General features: G+C 49.2%; 1 protein-coding gene across 2 annotated transcripts in view; it reads right to left on the reverse strand.

The window, feature by feature from the left end:
* Positions 1–19,292, reverse strand: part of KIF6 (kinesin family member 6) — a 440,006-nt gene that overhangs the window by 11,720 nt on the left and 408,994 nt on the right. For both annotated transcript variants that reach the window (XM_034991249.1, XM_034991248.1), the window contains exons 17-19: positions 12,057–12,141; positions 10,236–10,371; positions 7,735–7,832 (exon numbers count right to left, since the gene is read on the reverse strand). In XM_034991249.1, coding sequence (XP_034847140.1) covers positions 7,735–7,832; positions 10,236–10,371; positions 12,057–12,141 — 319 coding nt within the window. The remainder of the gene's footprint in view (positions 1–7,734; positions 7,833–10,235; positions 10,372–12,056; positions 12,142–19,292) is intronic.

The raw sequence follows: 19,292 nt of genomic DNA on the forward strand, positions 1-19,292 counted from the left end.
TCATTCTTCCTTTAACTTGGAAGAACAGTGCACGCTCGCAGCAGAATAGCTGACATTTATAGACACTGTCTACTCACCAGGTCCTAGAAAGTGCTCTGCAAACATCATGCCATTTCCTCCTGTCAATAGCCTCATTATCCTCATTACACAGGTGAGACAATGGAGTCTTAGGGAGGTTAAAGAAATTCTAAACATTACCAGCTGGCTAAGGGCAGAATCTGAATCTGATCCATGACTCTGTGAGGGGTCAGAATCCGTGCTCTCAGCCATGATACTTTAAAGATTTTATTTATTTATTTACTTGAGAGAGAGAGAGAGAGAGAAACAGCATGAGAGCGGAGAGGGTCAGAGGGAGAAGCAGGCTCCCTGCTGAGCTGGGAGCCCGATGTGGGACTCGATCCCAGGACTCCGGGATCATGACCTGAGCTGAAGGCAGTCGCTTAACCAACTGAGCCACCCAGGTGCCCTCTCAGCCATGATACTTTATCAACCAGACTCGGCTGGAGATGCATGGCTCACTTCTGGCCACACCGACTGACCAGCCCCTGATCCCAAGTGACAAGTCAGACCCAACAGCTCAGGCAGGTGCATTTTTGCCCATTTAACTAGGCTGCCTGATGTGTGCGCCTTGCCTTGGATTCCTGGTTGCAAACAGCAGAACCCAACAGTGCCCCTTGGGAGATGAAGAGGCCAACACTGTCCCAGGATGCCAGTGACAGGCTGGGGTTCTCTCCCTTGCTTTGGAATGGTCCTGCCTAGGCACCATATCAGGCTGGAAGAGACCTAAAAGGTCACCTGGTCGGAACCTTCCTTTACAGATGGGGACACTCAGGCTGAGAGGTGGGCTAGGGTTAGGCAGGGGCGCCGGCTTTGCCTAGCCTGCACCATCCATCTGAGGCACTCCATAGGCCCAACAACCTGCTGCCCTACCCATGAATACAGCCCCTTCCCCCGTTCCAGCCTTCTGCCCTCTCCCATCTCAGCCAGCTGCAGGGCCTCTTTCCCTGGGCCTGCCTCCACAGGTTTGAGACTGTGGGTCAAACAAACAGGTAAGGAAATCAGAGCCTGGGAATCCCCCCATCCTCATGCCTATTTCCCTGCATCCCAGAGACTGCACTGGCTAGTTGGTGGGTGGGTGGCGGGGGGAGCATCTGTGCTGTCTGGTTAGGGATGCTGTAGAACCAGAGGCAGCCACAAGGTGGCAGGCTCTGCATGCTTTTCTTTGGAGAACGGTGGTCAATGATCAGGGCTCCTTCTGAATGGTTCCTGGTGCAGGCCTCCAGAAGGGAAGGAGAAAGGGCCTTCCATTCTGTAGGAGCTTTGATTACACCAGGTTCAAGTCAGTTTTGAAACTGTAGCAAGTCTTGCAAGATCAGGTCACTGGCACTCGAATGGCTCATTAACTCAGTGGATTTCCAGTGGATTCCCAGTGGCTCCTTGACTAAGATTCCAGGGAGCATCCACAGGTACAAACAGTTGAGGGTTGGCAGTGGGTGGCAGAGGGGCAGAGATGGACATGGACAGGGCAGAAAGGTGTCGTGATCAGCACCGTGGAAAGATGGGGGTATCCAGCATATTGCTGCAACCGTGCAGGAGGATGGCACAATGTGAAAGCTTGGGGCTCCTGAGGAAGATGATTCCCCCAGTTTCAAAGCTGCTAGAGTGCCCGTGGATGCCACAGCTCAGTTTCTGAACTGTTAGGATCACAACACAAATTACTTTTGTCTGCTTTCCTGACCAATCAGCCTTGCACATTGCATTCATTTCTCATGTTGACGTGCCTTCTGGAGAAAGAACACACCAGCCATCAGAACTATCTTTTTCTTAATAAGGGTTAATGAGTAGTATTAATAAAAGGCCTCCTGGGTTGCCAATCAGAGTGTTGTGAATTTAGTGTGATCAGCCCGCAGGCCATCCCTGAGGAAGTGATTCGATCAGGTTTCTTCCAGAACCTGAGGAGCAGAGGACTAGCCCCAGGCCTGCAGTGAGTCCATCCAGAGCAGCCACTCTGGAGCTCGGGGGAAAAAGCCAGTGGACTCTGGCTTTCTCACCCCTGCAGTTCCTTCCATGGCACTGGCACATTTATCTGCTTGTGGAATGATAGTGTCAGAGGGACCTAGATGTATCTCGAAGATGAGATGAGGAAATCCACAAGGAGGGAGCTGCCTTGCCCAAGAGTCTGCTGCTTGAAAGAACTAAAATGAGGATTTGTTTCAGACATCCTTTGTGAAAGTCTAAACTGAGGGGACTCCTTGCAGGTAACCCATGGTGATGTGATGCACACCTCTGAAATCCACTGCTCAGAGCTTCAGGGTTAAGGGTCTCTTTCAATTGAAATACCTAAGGAATGTTCAGGAATGCCATGGTGCCACTTCTCACACCAGTGGGTGCTGGGAGGGGAGCATGATTCTTATAGTGGTTCCCCAAGAAGATTCTAAGAGGCCCCGTGCAGTGGCTGGTTCTTAGCCTTTTCCATGCTGGGCACCCTTTCGCGAAAGCTGACAGGTAAAGTCTGGTGGCAGAGGGGACAAATGGACAAGCAATATGGAGAGGCAGGCTTGGCTGATGGAGAGCATGGGAGAGGGGCATGATGCCTAGGGAGGGAGACAAATAAAAAAGAAGGAGAAAGGGAATGGAGGGTGGGGATAAAGATGAGCAGAGCAAGAGAGTGGGAGAAAGGGATGGGGAAGAATGGAGTGCAGGAGTGAAGCAAGAGAGGAGAGGAAGGAGGGAGAGGGCAGGGGGGAGGGAAGTAGGAAGAAAGAAAGCACCACCACTCAGCCTGGAGCCTGAAGTTCAGGATTATCAACTACAGCGATAAAAACATCCCTTTTCCTTTCTGGGCCTCAGTTAGTTAAATGAGGGGATGGAATTCAGGGCTTCTCAGCAGAAGTGGTGGGGGCAAATAGCAGGGAGTTCTGGTTTTCCAGTCAGATGTTGGCTTTGTAGGCAAGTGTAGATTTGCTTTTTGAGAATCCTGGCCCCTTGGAAAAATCAGGCTGTGGACACATTGAAAGAGGGGAGGTCCCAAGCAGGAGGACCTGGCATTTGGTAGAATATAAAGAAAGCAAAGTTGTATAAAATAGCACAGAATATGGGCTGGAAAATGACCACCTCCTACTAAGCAAGAGAATATACATGTGCTCCTCAAGGGCAGTCACTGATGTGAGGAGTGAGCAGAGTAGCTGGGCACTGACAGGTTCCAAGCCTGCCTTACCACTGATTAGCTGGGAGACCCTGAGCAAGTTAATTGACCTCTCAGAGTCCGAGTGTTCTCATCTGTAAAGCAGGGACAATGATTGTATGCTGCACATTTGCTCAGTGCTTGGCCTACAAGGCCCAGGAGAAGAAAAGAGAAGAAAGAAAGAGAAGAAGTAAAAAGAAGTAAGAGAAGAAAGCTAAAGCTGTCTCCTTGGGGAATTTAAAGACACCAACAACTCATACTCCACTGCTGGATATTGGCAGAGAATGTCTGAGAAGCCATGATGACGTGGGACAGTGTGCCTTTCCCACCTCGTCCCTGCTAGAGTCCTGTAAGCTCTTTTCTGCCAGCATTATAAAGCACGTGGCAGGTGATTTCTCGGTCAGAGGTAGAGCCCTACGCCTCTCCCTTTCCAGTCTCCAGCAGGGAACTTTTCCTCTCACCTATTGGAAACCTTCTGACTATAATTTTGGGAATCCAAACTGCTGCATGGAGGGAATTTAGGGGTGCCAAACACTCACAGTTGAGGTGTCTTAGCAAATACCATTCAGGATGCTTGGTTATCTCTGCCGAGGGTTAGAAGTCCCTCCAGAGCACCGGTTGCCACAGGAGATGAACAGCACTCCAAGGCCTATCTGGGCCATCTCTCCAAAGAGCCTCCTGCCAGCAGTCATTGAAGGGGCCTGGGGTAGTGCTCTGGGAGCAAGATTTTGAGAAAAGCTCCCATGGGTGATCTGATACACACTTTTGAAATTCAGGATTCTGAACTTTACTTGGCAGGCGTAGTCTATTTCTACCTTATAGCCCTGGAGTGTGCATACTGGGCCTTTACACACACACACACACACACACACATGCACACAATGCATTGTCTTTGAAACAAAAGAAAACTTAGAGATGGAGCTACCTATTTGCTGGGCAGGATATTTCTACCAGTAAGAAGCTATGCAAGAGATCTAGAAAAGAGGCTGGGGAAATAACCAGGGGTTCTGAGCCTCATCATTGGGAGGAGACCTTATTAATGTGTGGGACACATGAGAAGCTTGGGACCGAGCCAGAGCAATGACCAGGGAAAGCCCTGTCCTTTTGGCTGGGCCAAACATGTTTCAAACATGTTCTGTGCAGTCCAGGAGTTTCAGGGGAAGGAGGCCGCTATATAGGGGTTGCAAACTCAAGTGTCCCAGAGGTCGGCAGGTACCTGAGGGATGCACAGAGGACCGGTGTAGGACGATAAGGCTAGACTATCTGCATTGCTGTAGAGCAAGTCTACTTACACTACCATTTTAAAGAATTTAAATTGATGAACTAATTTTTTTGAGAAGTTTTAGATTTACAGAGAACTGAGCAGATGGTACAGAAGAGTTCCCTTATCTCCCCTCTCCCGCCTTGTGGATTCCCCTATTATTAACATCTTGCGTTAGCGCTGTACATTTGTTACAACTGATGAACCAATATAGATACATTATTATTAACTGAAGTCCATAGTTTACCTGGGGGTTCACTCTTTCTGTTGTACAGTTCTGTGGATTTTAACAAATGCATAATATCATATGCCCACCACTACATAGCATACAGAATAGTTTCACTACCTTAAAAATCCCCGGTGTTCCCCCATTCATCCTTTCCACCCCTCCCCTCTTGCCCTGGCAATCACTAGTCTTTCTACTGCCTCCATAGTTTTGTTTGCCCTTTCCAGAATGTCATGTCGGAATCACACAGTATGTAGCCTTTTCAGTTTGGCTTCTTACACTCAGTTGTATGAATTTAAGCTTCCTCCATGTCTTTTCATGGCTCAATAGCTCATTTCTTTTTAGCGCTGCATAATAGTCCATAATCTGGATATACCACAGTTCATTTGTCCATTCATCGTTTGAAGGGCATCTTGGTTGCTTCCAGTTTAGGGCAGTTATGAACAAAGCTGCTGTAAACACCCAGGCATAGGTTCTTGTATGGATCTAAGTTTTCAACTCACTTGGGTAAATACTAAGGAGCATGACTGCTGAATCGTATGGTAAGAATATGTTTAGTTTAGTAAGAAACCACCGAACTGTTTTCCCAAGGGACCATGCCATTTTGCATTCCCACCAGCAAAGATGGAGAGTTCCTGTACCTCTACATCCTCACCAGCATTTGCGGATGTCATTGTTTTTGGATTTTAGCCATTCCAATAGGTGTGTAGCAGTATTTCATTGTTGCTTTAGTTTGCAATTCCCTAATGATATATGACTTTGAGCATTTTGTCATACACATACATCTGTAAAACTTCTTGGGTGAGGTGGCTGTTCAGATCCTTTGCCCATTTTTAAATTGGTTTGTTTTCCTTATTTGTCGAATTTTAAGTTTTTGTGTATTTTGGATCCAAGTCCTTTATCAGATACATGTTTTGAAAATATTTTCTCCTAGTCTGTGGTTCATCTTTTCCTTTTCTTATCAGTGTCTTTTGCAGAGCAGTGTTTTAAGTTTTAATAAAGTCCAACTTATCAATTTTTTCATTTCCGGATCTACACTGCCTTTTAAAACACCAGGCTAACCAAACAGAACACACTTTGCTAATTGTTGACCCTGGACTTAGGGGCTCAGATAGGAGGTGTTTCCTAAAACTGGAAAGTAAGCGGAAGTACTGGCACCTAGGGTCAGCTTGGGGGGGTATGCGGAAGTCCAGGGAAAATGTCAATCAGGTGGTGGAGGGCTCACTGGCTGGCCTTTTTTTTTTTTAAAGAATAGTTTCAGATGATAGCATAACGTATAGACTTGTGGAATTACTGCGTTGTAAACCTGAACTAATGTAACAGTATGTATCAACCATACTTAAACACAACAACAAAAGAAGAGTTTTAGGTTTACAGAAAAGTTGCCAAGATAGTACAAAGGGTTACCATGTCCCTCATACCCAGTTTCCCTTATTATACTTTCTTACCTTGGTATGGTACATTTGTCCCAACTAATGAAACAATGCTGATACATGATTATTAATTAAAGTCCATGCTTTAGTTGAAGTTTCTTAGTTTTTCCCTAATGTGTTGCTCTGACCTAGGACCCCTTTGAGGCTCGCACATTACCTTTTGTTGTCCTGTCTCCGTAGGCACCTCCTGTCTGTGACAGTTTCTTACACCTTCCTTGTTTTTGATGACCTTGACAGTTTTGAGGAGGATTGGCTAGGTATTTTGTAGAATGTCCCCAGGTTTTTTCCTCATGATTGGACTGGGGTTATAGGATTTTGAGAAGAAGACCATAGAGGTTGGGAACCTGGATGGCTCAGTCGTTAAGCATCTGCCTTTGGCTCAGGTCATGATCCCAGGGTCCTGGGATTGAGACCAATGTCGGGCTCCCTGCTCAGAGACTGCTTCTCCCTCTCCCTCTGTCCCTCTCTCCGCTCATTCTTTCTCTCAAATAAATAATAAAATCTTAAAAGAAAAAAAAGAAGACCATAGGGGTCATGTGACATTCTCATCACGTTAAAGGTACTATCCGGTACAACCCCCACCTCCCACTACTACCTTTATTTATTTATTTATTTATTTATTTATTTATTTATTTATTTATTTATTTTTAAGAGCGAGAGTGAAAACGAGAGGGAGAGAGAACGAGCAGGGGAGTGAGGCAGAGGCAGAGGGAGAAGCAGGCTCCCCACTGAGCAGGGAGCCCGATGTGGGGCTTGATTCCAGGACCCTGGGATTATGACCTGAGCCAAAGACAGACGCTTAAAAACTGAGCCACCCAGGCGCCCCAAGTTCTATTTCACATTTCCCAACTTGAGAGCTCAGCTCCTATTCAAACCCAGTCAAAGGATTGCTCCTTGGTGGCAGAGGCCAATGCCCCACTCATGCCACCCTGGCCTCTGTCCTGACAGTAGGGGATCTGTCTGGGGGATGGAGGGTGGCCAAGGCATGCATCCTAGGCCTTACCACCTGAGTTGTGTGGTTGGAAAGATAATAACATGGATGGCATGAGAAGGAACCTGCCTTCAGAAGGTGGTGTGGGGTAGGGGGGAGTGGCGTCCCTTCTGGATCATGCCAGCATTCAAGGAAACTGGCTCTGGGCTGTCCTCAGGTGGAGGCCGTCCTCATGGAAGGCTGCCCACATCTGTCCTGAATCTGTGCTAGGACAGAGTCTTTTACCAGAGCTCCTCCATATCCTGGCAGGTCTGCTACCCTCTGACCTACCACCAACATCCCCCTTCTTTCCCATTCCCCTTGTGTCCCCCATGCTACTCTCCCTTCCACCTACTGCCAACCCCTTCTTCCTACCGGGGCTTTGTACAGTTAAACCACTTGTCTCTTGTTGCCATGGCAGCAAATCCACTGGCTGTCAGAGCCAGGGAGAAGGACCGAGAAGGTGTGCTCAACAACCCTTGCTCAAACCCACCCGAAAGCCACTGGCTTGAGTATCTACAGCCAATATAACAGTACACGTGATTCATTTCCCCGGATCAGGCGGCCTATACAGACACATTTAGAGCAGCAAGAACAGGTGGAGGAGAGGTAGGGAAACTTTTCTGCACCCTCCCTCTGTTGGAAGAGTTCTCCCCTTACCTTTTGTTAGAGACAAGCTGAGGCCTCTCCTGCTGGGACTCAGGCGTCTGGGGAAAGGGCTTCATGTGAGTGAGTGAATTCATTGCTGGCGAGTTTACCTGTTGGGCCAAGAAGGAATTTCACAGTATTACCTTGAAGCTACTGGCATGGGAAAATGTCCTTGATGTATTTTTTTAAGGCAAAAATGTTAGCTCTAAAAGTTGTTAGGTACAACATGCGTGGGAGAAAAAAAATTGATCTAGACATTGCGATGACTGTCATGATAGGCACCAAAATATTATCTCTGGGTGGCAGGATTATGGATAATGGTTGGTGTATTCTTTGTCCTTTTCTGTGCTAAGTCTTCCAAATTGAGCATGTGTTGCTTACTTGTAGATAGGAAAAAGGGTTTAAAATGCGATTGACAATTCTCCAGAAGTCCTTTCACTTTTGCCTCCCCTTGTCCCCCAAAGAGATGCTACCAGAGGCAGGAGAAATCCATTGAGCACTTCATGTCGAGGAACAGCTCCACCACGGTGCCCCAGCAGCCTTACATGGCTCCACACAGGGCTTGTGGGCAAGGCCTCAGCAGCAGCTTCTCTGAGTCTTGGCAGAATGCCCTGTGATTCTCCCAGAACGTGAGTAGCTGCTCCAAGACTGTTCCCCACTTGCCTTCCTATCTCCCCGGGAGGCGGTCATGGGACAGTTTCTCAGCACCTCCCATGTTCTGATGAGGTTTAAGGCTTTCTGCCTCACTCCCCTCAGGGTACATTTGCAGGCTATAAAACTGCCTAGCGGCAGCATAGACTTCACTCCTCAGCAACAGGGTGCCCCATCATCCCTCCTGCAGCCACCGGGCCCGATTTGTTTTAGGGACTTCCTGTGGGGCAGAGCTGACATCTTTGGCCACACCAGTTTTCACTGTCTCTATGAGCAATACACCGCCTGAATCCGTCCGCCTTGCCTTGACTCTTCCTGCGTCACACAGGATGACCCTCATCATCTACTGTTCAGTGGCTGAAGTCCTTTGGGCACCAGCAGTGGCTGATGGCCTCTCCCCGAAGGGTTCTTAATGGGAGAACAGACAGAATGTGGGGGTGCTGGCAATATGGGTGGGAATCAATGACAGTTTTAATTTTCCTAACTTCTCCCTGAAATTTAGCATTTCTTTCAACAGTACAATGTGGACAACAAACCGTAGTAGTATATGTCGCATCAGTGACTTGTCATCAGTGGGAAATCACAGATATTTTCATATCATATGACACTGTTGCAGAAATCTTGAAATACTGTGTTCACCATTACTTCGAAATTATGTTAGATGTTAGGCCCACCCCCTAGATCTTATTAATACATTTGTAAAGTGGTTTACATCTTATTATACCATAACTTTGCTTTAATATTTTGATAACTTTATTTCCATCTTATTGGTTTTCTTTGTCATCTCGTGTATTAAATTTTATCCAACTATTCTTCTCTAGTGTCTAATAACATGGCTATTTGGTAACATATGGTCACTGCTTGGCTGTGTGTCATTGGCCAAATAACTTCTTGGGCTCTCAGCTTCCTTGTCCTTAAAATAAAAGGATCAGCTGTTAATCTTTGAGGGTTCTGCCAGCCACACCAGTGATGTGATAATATGTATCTCGTCACTTCCATTATACCACAGCTGATGAGTTACGGGAGGACAATTGGAACTGGGGGTTTGTATTACACTTCTTAATATGTCATTTTAGCCTTCATAGTATTGTAGAGAACTTCCAGGAACCTGTCTAGCAAATGTGTAAACATTTATCTACAAATATGTTTCCAGTGCAAAACTAGAAACAAACATTAAACAATAGAAGATTAAGCAGACAAAAATAAATTCATAGGATGGAACAGTGACGGCCATTAGAATGATGTAGAAAAGTATCATGGAAGAGTAGCCATGTGATGCAGTGAGCACCACGAGCAAAAGCCATTTGTGATACTTGAAGACCAATATGACTGTTTTTATAAAAACATACAGAAATATATGCATCAGAAAAAAAGATAAAATAATATAATCCAACATGATAATATTGGTTATCCTTAAAGGTGGGATTATGGTAATTTCTACTTCTTTGTGTTTTTCTCTATTTTCCAAAATTTCTGTAACTTATATATAAATTATAGAAGTATATACTTACATATACATACATGAAGTATACACACACACATATATGACTGTAGTAAAAAACAGTCAATATTGTCAATATGGTATCACAGGAGAACATTACACAAAGCATCAGTGGCAAATCCACTGGTCTGGGCACACCTTCCATCCCCCACCTTTCTGTGTCAGGCCTCAGAGCACGGAGACAGCGAGCCCCCGGCCGGTGGCATCCTCGTTACTAGGATGAGCACTTGCCTCACTAGCTAAGGCTGCGAGCATGTGGGCCTGTGGGTTGAAGCCCCCACTCTTCTGCCTCTGACAGCCCCGCTCCAGGTCCCAGGAGGAGGGTGGGCTCTGGGGCAGTGAAGGGGACAGCGGCTAATACCTGCAGGCTGGCGGCTTCCTCTGTCCACCAGGCTTCAAACTCTTTCTGCAGCTTCACCTTGGCCTTGTCCATGAGCAGCTGCAAGTGCTCGATCTCCACCTTCAGGGCCTTCAGGCGGGTGAACATTATCTTATACCTACAGTGAAATTAGGGAAGAGTCGTGAAAGTCACTGGCAGGGGGAAAGGGTGGGAGTGGAGTGTCACTGCAGGGCCCGTGTCTCAGAAGTCTGGCAGTGCTTCACTGGAACGAGGGACTGGGACCCCAGGGGAGCCCACAGAGGCCGGAGGCCAGGGCCTGGGCTTGAGCCCCTTACAGGGAAGCAGAACCACGTGTTTTTGCCCAGCAGGCCCATGGGCTCCATGTATGAGATGAATACCCCCTTCTTCCAGAAGGATGGTTAGTGTTACTGAGCATTTATACAGGGCAGGCATTGCCCTAGGCACTCGGCATATCCACGGATTCAGTCCTGTACACAGTCCTATGAAGGAGGCGCTCCACTTTACAGATGTGGAACCTGAGGCATGGAGGGGTTATATAACTTGCTCTGTGGGCTAATAAACCGAGGGGCCAGTATGTGAGCGCTGGCCATCCGGCTCTAGAAACCACAGCCACCTCTCTATTCCATTGGTTCACTTCATACCGAGGACAAAAGTTGCACCGCATCTGTTACTGCGCACTCAGGTTTGGGGCATGTGGCCACGGGGCAGAAGTTGTCCAACAGGAACCAGTTAGGCAGCCGAACTGCAGACACCGCGTGGCTCCTGAAGGGACGCTGGGGTTGGGAATGTGGACCAAAGGGACAACACAGGGTGGAGTAAAGACACACAAAAATGGGTTGCAAAGAAATTGGGAAAAATAAACAGAGTGAGGGAGGAAGAGGATAACTCCAGGGCAACTCAGGGGGTGGAGAGCAACAGCAGCATGTCTGGGAGGGCAGCGCAAGGCTTTCTGGGAGGAGGATGCGGGCGGGACAGGCCCCAGTGCAGCTATGGGGAGGAATCTGGGGACCTGCTGCGTGGGGCCTTATTCTGCTCCAGTCTCGGGGCAGCAGGGGTGTGTGAGCGGCGAGGGCGGGCACACCTCGCCAGCCCAGGGATGGCACATGTAACACTGACACCATCAGCATCCTGAGGGCCAGGAAGGTGACTTGTTTGCTCTCCCCAGAGCCTCTCCATGGCCTGCAGGGCATAGCAAACATCGGTGGAATGCATCGACCAAGGAATGAAGGACGAAGCCATACTGCTGTGTTAAGTGAGATTCTGCGACCATGCTGAGTATCAGTTACAGCCACATGTCTGCTGATGCTGGAGGTTCCTCGCTCTGTTCGTGACGTCATCTGGGGGCCCTGACTGGCTGCAAGAGGCTGTGAGGTTCTCAGGACGCCCTGCAGGTGAGGAGACTCAGGAGGGAAGTGGGGGCAGATCTGCAGGCAGGCGGGAGACCTCCGTGGTCATACTCCTGGACTCCCCTAGATGGCAGCAGTAGATAAGCCTAGTTGCTCCTGAGCCACAGCCGGGGACCTTGGGCGGGGGAGGGTGCCAACAAGCAAACCTCTCTATGGGCTCCAGGGCCTGGCGAGGCCTTCTGCTCTGGATTCCAGCCCCACGCTGCTTATGGTCCCTGCATTCCACATCTGTCTGCTCAAAGGCAGCACGCCCTCCAGCTATTTGAGGACCCAACCACTGGACCCACTTCCCAGAGGAGCTCCAGACCTGGGCTGGGGAGTGGCCACTCCGCCTGGCCTGGGCAGCTCCCGGTCATCCCCGAGGGCCCTCAGTGGATGGGGTCAGGGTGTGTGAGGTTAAAAAAAAAAAGGGTACCTTCTCTTTTCTTCCTCCAGTTGGGATCGAAGCTTCTCTTCCAGCAAGTCTGGCATCGAAGGCATGGCTGTGTTTTCTGAGATGCCTGTGGATAAGAGATGGGTTACTCCAACAAGGAAGAATGGTAAAAGGAGAAGTATGGGATTTAGGGCAGAGGACAGGGTAAAGGACCTGTGAGGACCTTCTGGGGCCTTTGGGTGGGAGTCTGCTTCAGCCCCCTCCTCTGGGATGGCAATCTCTGCTTGGGGGAAAGCCTCCAAGGAGAGGCTTTCATGATTATTTCGGCTGTCCCTGCCACAGTCCATCTGTCACTGGAAGAGAATTCGTCCTTACATTGCTACTAATCCTTTTACTGTTGAGTTCACTTATTTCCTCTTGAATCCCCAGGGAAGATGCAAAATAGCATTTTCCCATCCTCTGCTCCAGAGCCCCTCACAGATAGGAAGACATCACTAACCCGTCTCACATCCGTCACATCTGTCTTTGCACCATTTGAGGTGCCGAGGGTCTCTGGCCTCCAATCATGTCTCCAGTTTTTGACTTCCCTCCAAAGCAGAGGTTGCCAAGCGTGATGAACCCAAGCAATGCTAATACGCAGCCAGAGCTGAGAACACGCTCAGACACCCTGCCCATGAGACAGGGCGACAGGACCGTGCCACGGTCCTGGTGAGGGCTGTGCTCCCAGGCAGGCCGACCCCTGCTACTGGTTACATAGTTGTCCGCTCTGGTTGGTTGCCTGTCCGGGGCCTGGCCCATCCTAGCCTGCTGGGTGGGGTCTATTTATCCCCCTAGGAGTCCCTGTGGTTGCTCTGCATTTCCTAGCCCCACAGAGGGTATCTCGGAAGTCACACAGCTCTGCTTTTTTACTCCAAGTAGGGGAGAATCTACTTTGGGCCAGGTGCTTTCTGGACATGATCGGACTTCATCCTTCTAGTACTCATTTGAAGCATTATTGTTCTCATTTTGCAGAGGTTAACCGAGGGTCAAAGAGGTTAACTTGCCCAGGACCACCCGGCTAACTTCAGGAACCTGGATCGAAATCCAGCTGTGTTTGGTTGCACGGGCCTTGGATCCAGAAATTCCTTCTATTAACATTTCTGACAGATGGTCATCTACTTTCTGCCCAAATACTTCCGGGGTGGGGAGCTCACTCCTTGGCACGGTAGCCCATTTCATGGTGGGTAGGTCTGTTTCCTCTTCCTTTGAGCTGAGACCCATCCCACTCACTTCTTTCCACCTCTACTTTGGTTCTTCAGGGCAGCATAGCATGTCTTCCTTCCTTTGATGGTTCTTTAGAGATTTCCACAATGACGACAACAAAATAATGTACTAACCATGTATCTGGAGCTTTATTCTCAGGCTGATTCTGCCCAACTCCTTCCTGAAGGGCTCAGTGACATGGTTGCTTTCTAACAACTTCCCACTCACCTTATTGCTAATTCTCAAAATAACCCAGCAGGGAGGGTCTTACCATCTCATTTCAGTTAGATTCTGAGGCTTTGAAAGGGCTATGAATAACTCAAAGTCACACAGCTAATGAGCACAGCTGGGATTTGAACTAAATTTTTTCTGGTTTCAAAGAACTCAGTGTGTAGACCAGGCACCCTCAGCCCAATGCTGTTTTTGTTTTTCAAAGCTTTATAATTGTCATGGCCTGTCAGTTTGTCACTGGCCTCTATTAAGCTTGTGGTTAGTTTAAACACTTTCATATTTTTATGAGTGGTTGTCAAAACACATCCTATTCCAGTGTGATTGTCCTTTTGATCCTAAATGCCACCCTTCCCATCTATTGGGGGTTAAGCCTTCTGAGAGGTCCTTATTCTGCCGTACCTTTATTCTGTCCATGTTAACTGTCTTTTGTACCATTATCTAGCTCATTGATAAATATGAGAAGTCTGTCCTTTATCTTCCAGGCTCTGATACTCTCTCTCCATGTGCCAAGTGACAACTGTCTCTTGGAAAAATGACTGGACAAGTGTCTTACTCCATCTAAACACGGGACATGCAGATACCATTCGACTCTCCAACTGAGGATAACATGTCACCTGGGCTAGTGTGATTTTTGGACCTGATGAGTTGGCTGCCTGTCCACGTTGCCCACGCTCCCCCAGGCACAGGCACCAGAAGCCCCTGGAGGGCAGGGACTGGTCCTGCTGCTCGTTGTATCTCCCCTGTGCTTCCTTCAGACTCCACGTGCAGGGGGCACTCATTGCTATTCGCTTGCACAGCCCTTGCCCTCTCTGAAAAAGGTCAGATGCGATAAACCGAAGACAGGATCTTCACATCAAACTGACAATGGTAGGACTTGAAATGGACAGAATGTTTCGCTGTCTCTTAACAGTTTCAGAAATGAGCAAATCTATCTACCAGCTTGTGGAAAAAGAAAAGCTGTGAATCTCCTTCCTTCTTTTAACACTTTTTGGCTCCACGCCCAGGGAACCCCTGAGAAATTCAACGAAGACCCTGCTCCGTAGTGCAGCCCCCAGCCGCACTCTGTATGAGAGGTCACGGGAGGCGGGTGAAGGCAGGGCCGCTGGATCCGCACGGGGGCGTCTCACCCAGCCTGGCAGAGGCTATCTCTAAGGGCCTCATGCACGGAGGCCGAGATGACCTAACTAACGGCTGTGGCTGACCCAGCATGAGTGCGGAGCCCATCTGCAAGAGAGGGCTCTCGCCACGCCCCATCGCTGGCTGTCTTTTCCTCGGGCATCTTGCACGTTCCCCTGGCAGATCACAGTGGCAGGTGCCTTGGAGGTGTGTGGGTGTCCAGGAGCCTGAGGCAGGGACAGCATTACTCTGAATGCAGCTGACCGGAATAAGAGATGATGTCAGCTCCCGTTTGTGGGGCATGCTCTTGGTTCTATCCTCTGTGCTGCCTCATTTATTCCTGTCATTCTAGCTAGCAGATATTATCACCTGTTTTTCAGACAAGGAGACCAAGGCTTGGGTGACCAGGTGGCTTACACCATGTCATAAAGCTGCCAAATAGAAAAGCCAGCTTCAAATTCATGGCTGGTCATTCATTCTCTCATGTAACAAATGGGCTGCCCCTATTACAGGGGCAGTCTGCTGGGGAAGGTGGACATTGAACCCACAAAAAATTGGGTTGACATAATGCCAGGGGCCGAAGGGCACCAGGAGGAGAGAAAGCTGGATAAAGGGTGGAGGGCTGCGATGTTAGGTAGAATGGTAGGGGAGGCGTCTCTGAGGAGGGGGCAAAGACCTGAGTGAAGGGACGGAACAAGCATGCAGAAATCAGGACAGAGAGTATAGCAGCGGGTGCAAAGGGCCTGAGGTACGTCTGCTTGGTGCTCTGAGAAACTGCGAGAAGGCCAATGTGTCTGGCAAAGTTGGTAGGGGAGAGAGGTGGGAGCTGAGGCCAGATCACATAGGACCTTGTAGGCCCTGGTAAGGATCTTAGCTTTGAGAGAGACGGAGGCTAGAGCATTTTGAGGACAGAAATGGCTCGATCTATTCCTTTGATTGCTAAGCCAAGCAGTTTTTTGCTGATCAAGACAAAGCTGCTCCGAACTAAAGAATGGTCCTTGTGAGTTGGCGCCGGGATGCTGTAAGCCTATTGAAAGGATGTGGGAAAGAAAGCTGGGGCGAGGGACCTTGGGCAGCCAGAATGAGGGCACAACATATCCCCAAGACACAAGCTGTCCACGTTGTCATGGCAACCAATGGGTTATTGCCAAAGGTGATGTCTGCTTAGTGAAATGCATTGTAACCCCAGCAGGAGACAGCCCCTGGCTGCTTCTGATGCTTCCTGAGGTCGGGTTTATCAGTCTTCTCTGAAGAGAAAGAGGGGCTGGGAACTGAAAGGGAAGTGAACAAAAGGGGCTGAGCAAGAACAGAGGAAGAGGGAGTAACTGAAGGGCATTCGGGCTTTGTAGGTCTCCGTGCCCACTGGGACCATGGCCAGGGACAGAGCCTCCAGTCACCTGACAGGAGGCACAGGGGGCTGTCCTTTCAATCAAAGGATTCTGGCTGGGACAGGAGCACAGGGGGTCGTAGCCCTGAGTGGCCTATGAGGTGACATTGTGACTCTGCTTGGGCAGCCGGCTCCAAAGCAATACAAAAGCAAGAAAGAAGGGTTTCATTCCAGCAGCCACAGATCCGAATGTCACACAAGGAGGGAGCCCTGAGTGGTCAAATAGTATATGAAACTTCCAACAGGCACCCCCAGTCCCAGGCTGACCCTACGTCTGGTGTGTCGGGTATTCGGGAACCAGCAGCACCAGGACGAGAGAGGCCCCTGCTGGGAAGGCTGGCTTCCCGTGCACCCCCTCCTACCTGGCGGGGTTTGGGGACACTGAAAAGATCATTATAACTCCTCTTCCTGCTTCCCCATACCCTCCTCTAAACATATGGCACATGCGTGCATGTGCATGCGCCCCCCCCGCCAAACTCTCCTACAGTTATTTCAGTGTCTGAAATGTGCAGAATATCATTTCTTTGGTTCAGTGGCTCTCTATTGGGTGTGCACATGAGAGGCTGGTAAAAGCACTGAGACAGCCGGGCCCTTGGAGACTCAGATGCTCAGTCCTCGTTAAGAAACACTGCTCAAGGCTTTGAGCCCAGGTTCAATGCAAGTGCTCCACGCAAGCGTTACAAGGAATGCAGAATCTGCAGAGGTTTAGATGGGACAGTATATGGGGCTAGCATGTTCCTTTGCCCCCGTCCACTTTCTAGACTTTTGGGAGCCCCAGTGGGGAAGAGGGGCCCAGGGGTTTCCAGCAAGAAAGACACACTCTTTGTAGGGCTGGAGCTGCCTGCCCTTGACCCTTGTAGAGGGTGGACAAAATGTGAACCATGATATCCACCACTGGGCTTCTCCATGGGTCAGATACTTCCTGCGTCTTATCTCATATAATCTTCACGACGCCCACTACAGATGGGGAAACTGAGCTCTGATAGGGGAAATAATCTGCCCAGGATCACACTGTTAGTAAGCAGAGCTGGGGTCAGGACCCAGCTCTGTCTCACTTCAAAGCTAGTACTTTTTCCTCTGGAAGTGATTCTGATAATGAAGGAAGCCATGGGGCAGATTACTGACGTTGGTATCGACTTGTCCTTGGTATTTGAAGGCAATGCCCTTTTTCCATGAATGCCTTTCAGATCTGGGGCTGGGGCTGACAGAAAGCCTCAGCCTCTCCTCGAGTGCTGGCCTGTGGAAGACTGCCCCTTACTAACCAACACCATGGCCTGCAGCCTGATCCCACTTGGTATTTGCAGCTCCCCTGCTGGGTGTGAGGAGTTGTTCTTACTGGAGTCTGAGCCTTTCCCAAGTTCAGTGGCCGGAATACCCAGAGCCAGCCTGCTCTTCTCCTAGACTGTGTGCTAGGAGTCCTGAGGAAGGCAATATTGAAATTTCCAACCAGGCGCCAGAGCCAAAAGGGCCCCTGTGGGCTTCTGGAGGCTTCCGTAGAGCAAAGGCTATAGGGCCCAACATGGCAGTTGCTGGTCCAGTGCCCTGTGTGGGAGGAAGCCATGAGTTATGTGGCTCTACCATGGCCGACAAGACCTCAGGGCCCAGGGAGGCATTCTGGCCGGTCTCCTCAGCTATCCAATAATGATACATTTACTGAACACCCACTCTGGGCCTTTTGGGGCTAAACTATCTCATAGAGCCATAGATTACTCAGCCCCACCTGTTTGAGAGGTCAACGTGTCTATTCTTACAGAGACTGATGGTGTCACCAGCTCAATTACTACAATGGTCAGCAGCTCAGAGGCAAAGATTCTGGCTTTCCAATCAGACCATTTCCTGTTTAATGGCTCAGATTTATTGTCAGCTGGAGTGATCACATGCTGACAGGCACTCAGAGCCTCCATCCATCTTGGTGTTGATTCTGTAACGCCTTAGCTGCCTGTGGCATGCTCAGGCTTAGGGTGTGATGAATACCCTGTGGACACATGGCTGGGACCGATAATCTCTTGGGCACACTCACACCCACAGCCACAAATCCAGTCACTCAGCCGCCATCCCCCCAGGGAGCGGCCATGCTTTAGTACAACCAGAACGGTCAGGGAAGCCTTTTTAGAGCAAAACGGAGACCTAGACACACCCTGTAGAAGGCTGTCTGCCATCCCCTGCTGCCCGAGTAACCTCCCCTGTTCTACTCTGGGCTTCTCTGCCCAAGATCACAGTGCTGGGAGGGCGGCCCTCTCCTTCTGCATTTGCTTCTTCTCTCCCTCCATGTTCCTTGTGGAGGAGGCGAACTGTGCAGAGGCTCAGCGTGCACCAGGGTCCGTGTGGACTTGCAGGCACTCCCGGGAGCACACTGCAGATACAGGAAAGACATTTCCAGTGCCATTACTTGCTTCAGCTTGGCACAGGGTCCCTTCCATGGTCACCTCTGTTCAAATAGGAACTCCTCTCTCTGTCTCCACAGTCCTTTCTGCTGGAGCCCCAGATCCATCGTTGGTTTGCTGTCAGTGGTCTCTGGTTGCAACCACTCAGAGCCTGGCATGGCGACTCTCCTTCAGAGGGTCCAGATGCTGCTCCTGCCTGCTTTCTGGCCCACTTAGGCTCCCCCGCTCCTCAGACGTGAGCTCACATTTCCAAACACGGGGCTTCTCTCCAAACCCGAGTCCCTTGGTAAGTCTACTGTTTGTCACTGCAGCCTCCCTGACCAGTGGTGACCACAGGCCTCAGTCCGAGTGGCTTTTCAGACAGAAGTTAGCAAGAACCTTGGCATCCCTAAAGCCCAGTTTCATCTTTGTCACACTGGAACAAGCCAGTCTGGAATGTTCTCAGGGCACATGTGACCTTGTGGGACGGCGGTTTTTCTCATGCCTTGAGAGTGAGCATGGGCCTTCCTCCTATAAAAACCTCTAATGATGATGGTTGGTGCGATTTAGTCAATTCTTTTGACTGGCTTATAAGAGACATTTTAGGACTTTTAGGAATTGAGTTAAGGATCCTTAATAAAACTGTCTCCTGCCACTTTGAGAAAACTTATCTGGTACTAGCCAATTTGTAAACCAATCTGTTCATTTCCAAAAAATTTTTTACACATTAGAGTCAGAAGTGAGTTCTGAGACGGACCACACAGTCAGGCTGGCACATTTTCAAAGTATGATGGCAAGAGCTTGCAAGACAACCAAAATACCCCATATCAAGACAAGGGCCAAAAGAATTTTTTGAAGAGAATTTCCTTAAAGAAAGCTGGCAGTTTGCGTTAAGTCTGCCTTATCCTCTTCACTGGATGCAATGTGTGTGTGGAGGTC

The sequence above is a fragment of the Mirounga leonina genome, unplaced genomic scaffold (genome assembly GCF_011800145.1).
Source record: "Mirounga leonina isolate KUSES-001 unplaced genomic scaffold, KU_Mleo_1.0 Mir_53, whole genome shotgun sequence".
Taxonomy (NCBI): domain Eukaryota; kingdom Metazoa; phylum Chordata; class Mammalia; order Carnivora; family Phocidae; genus Mirounga; species Mirounga leonina.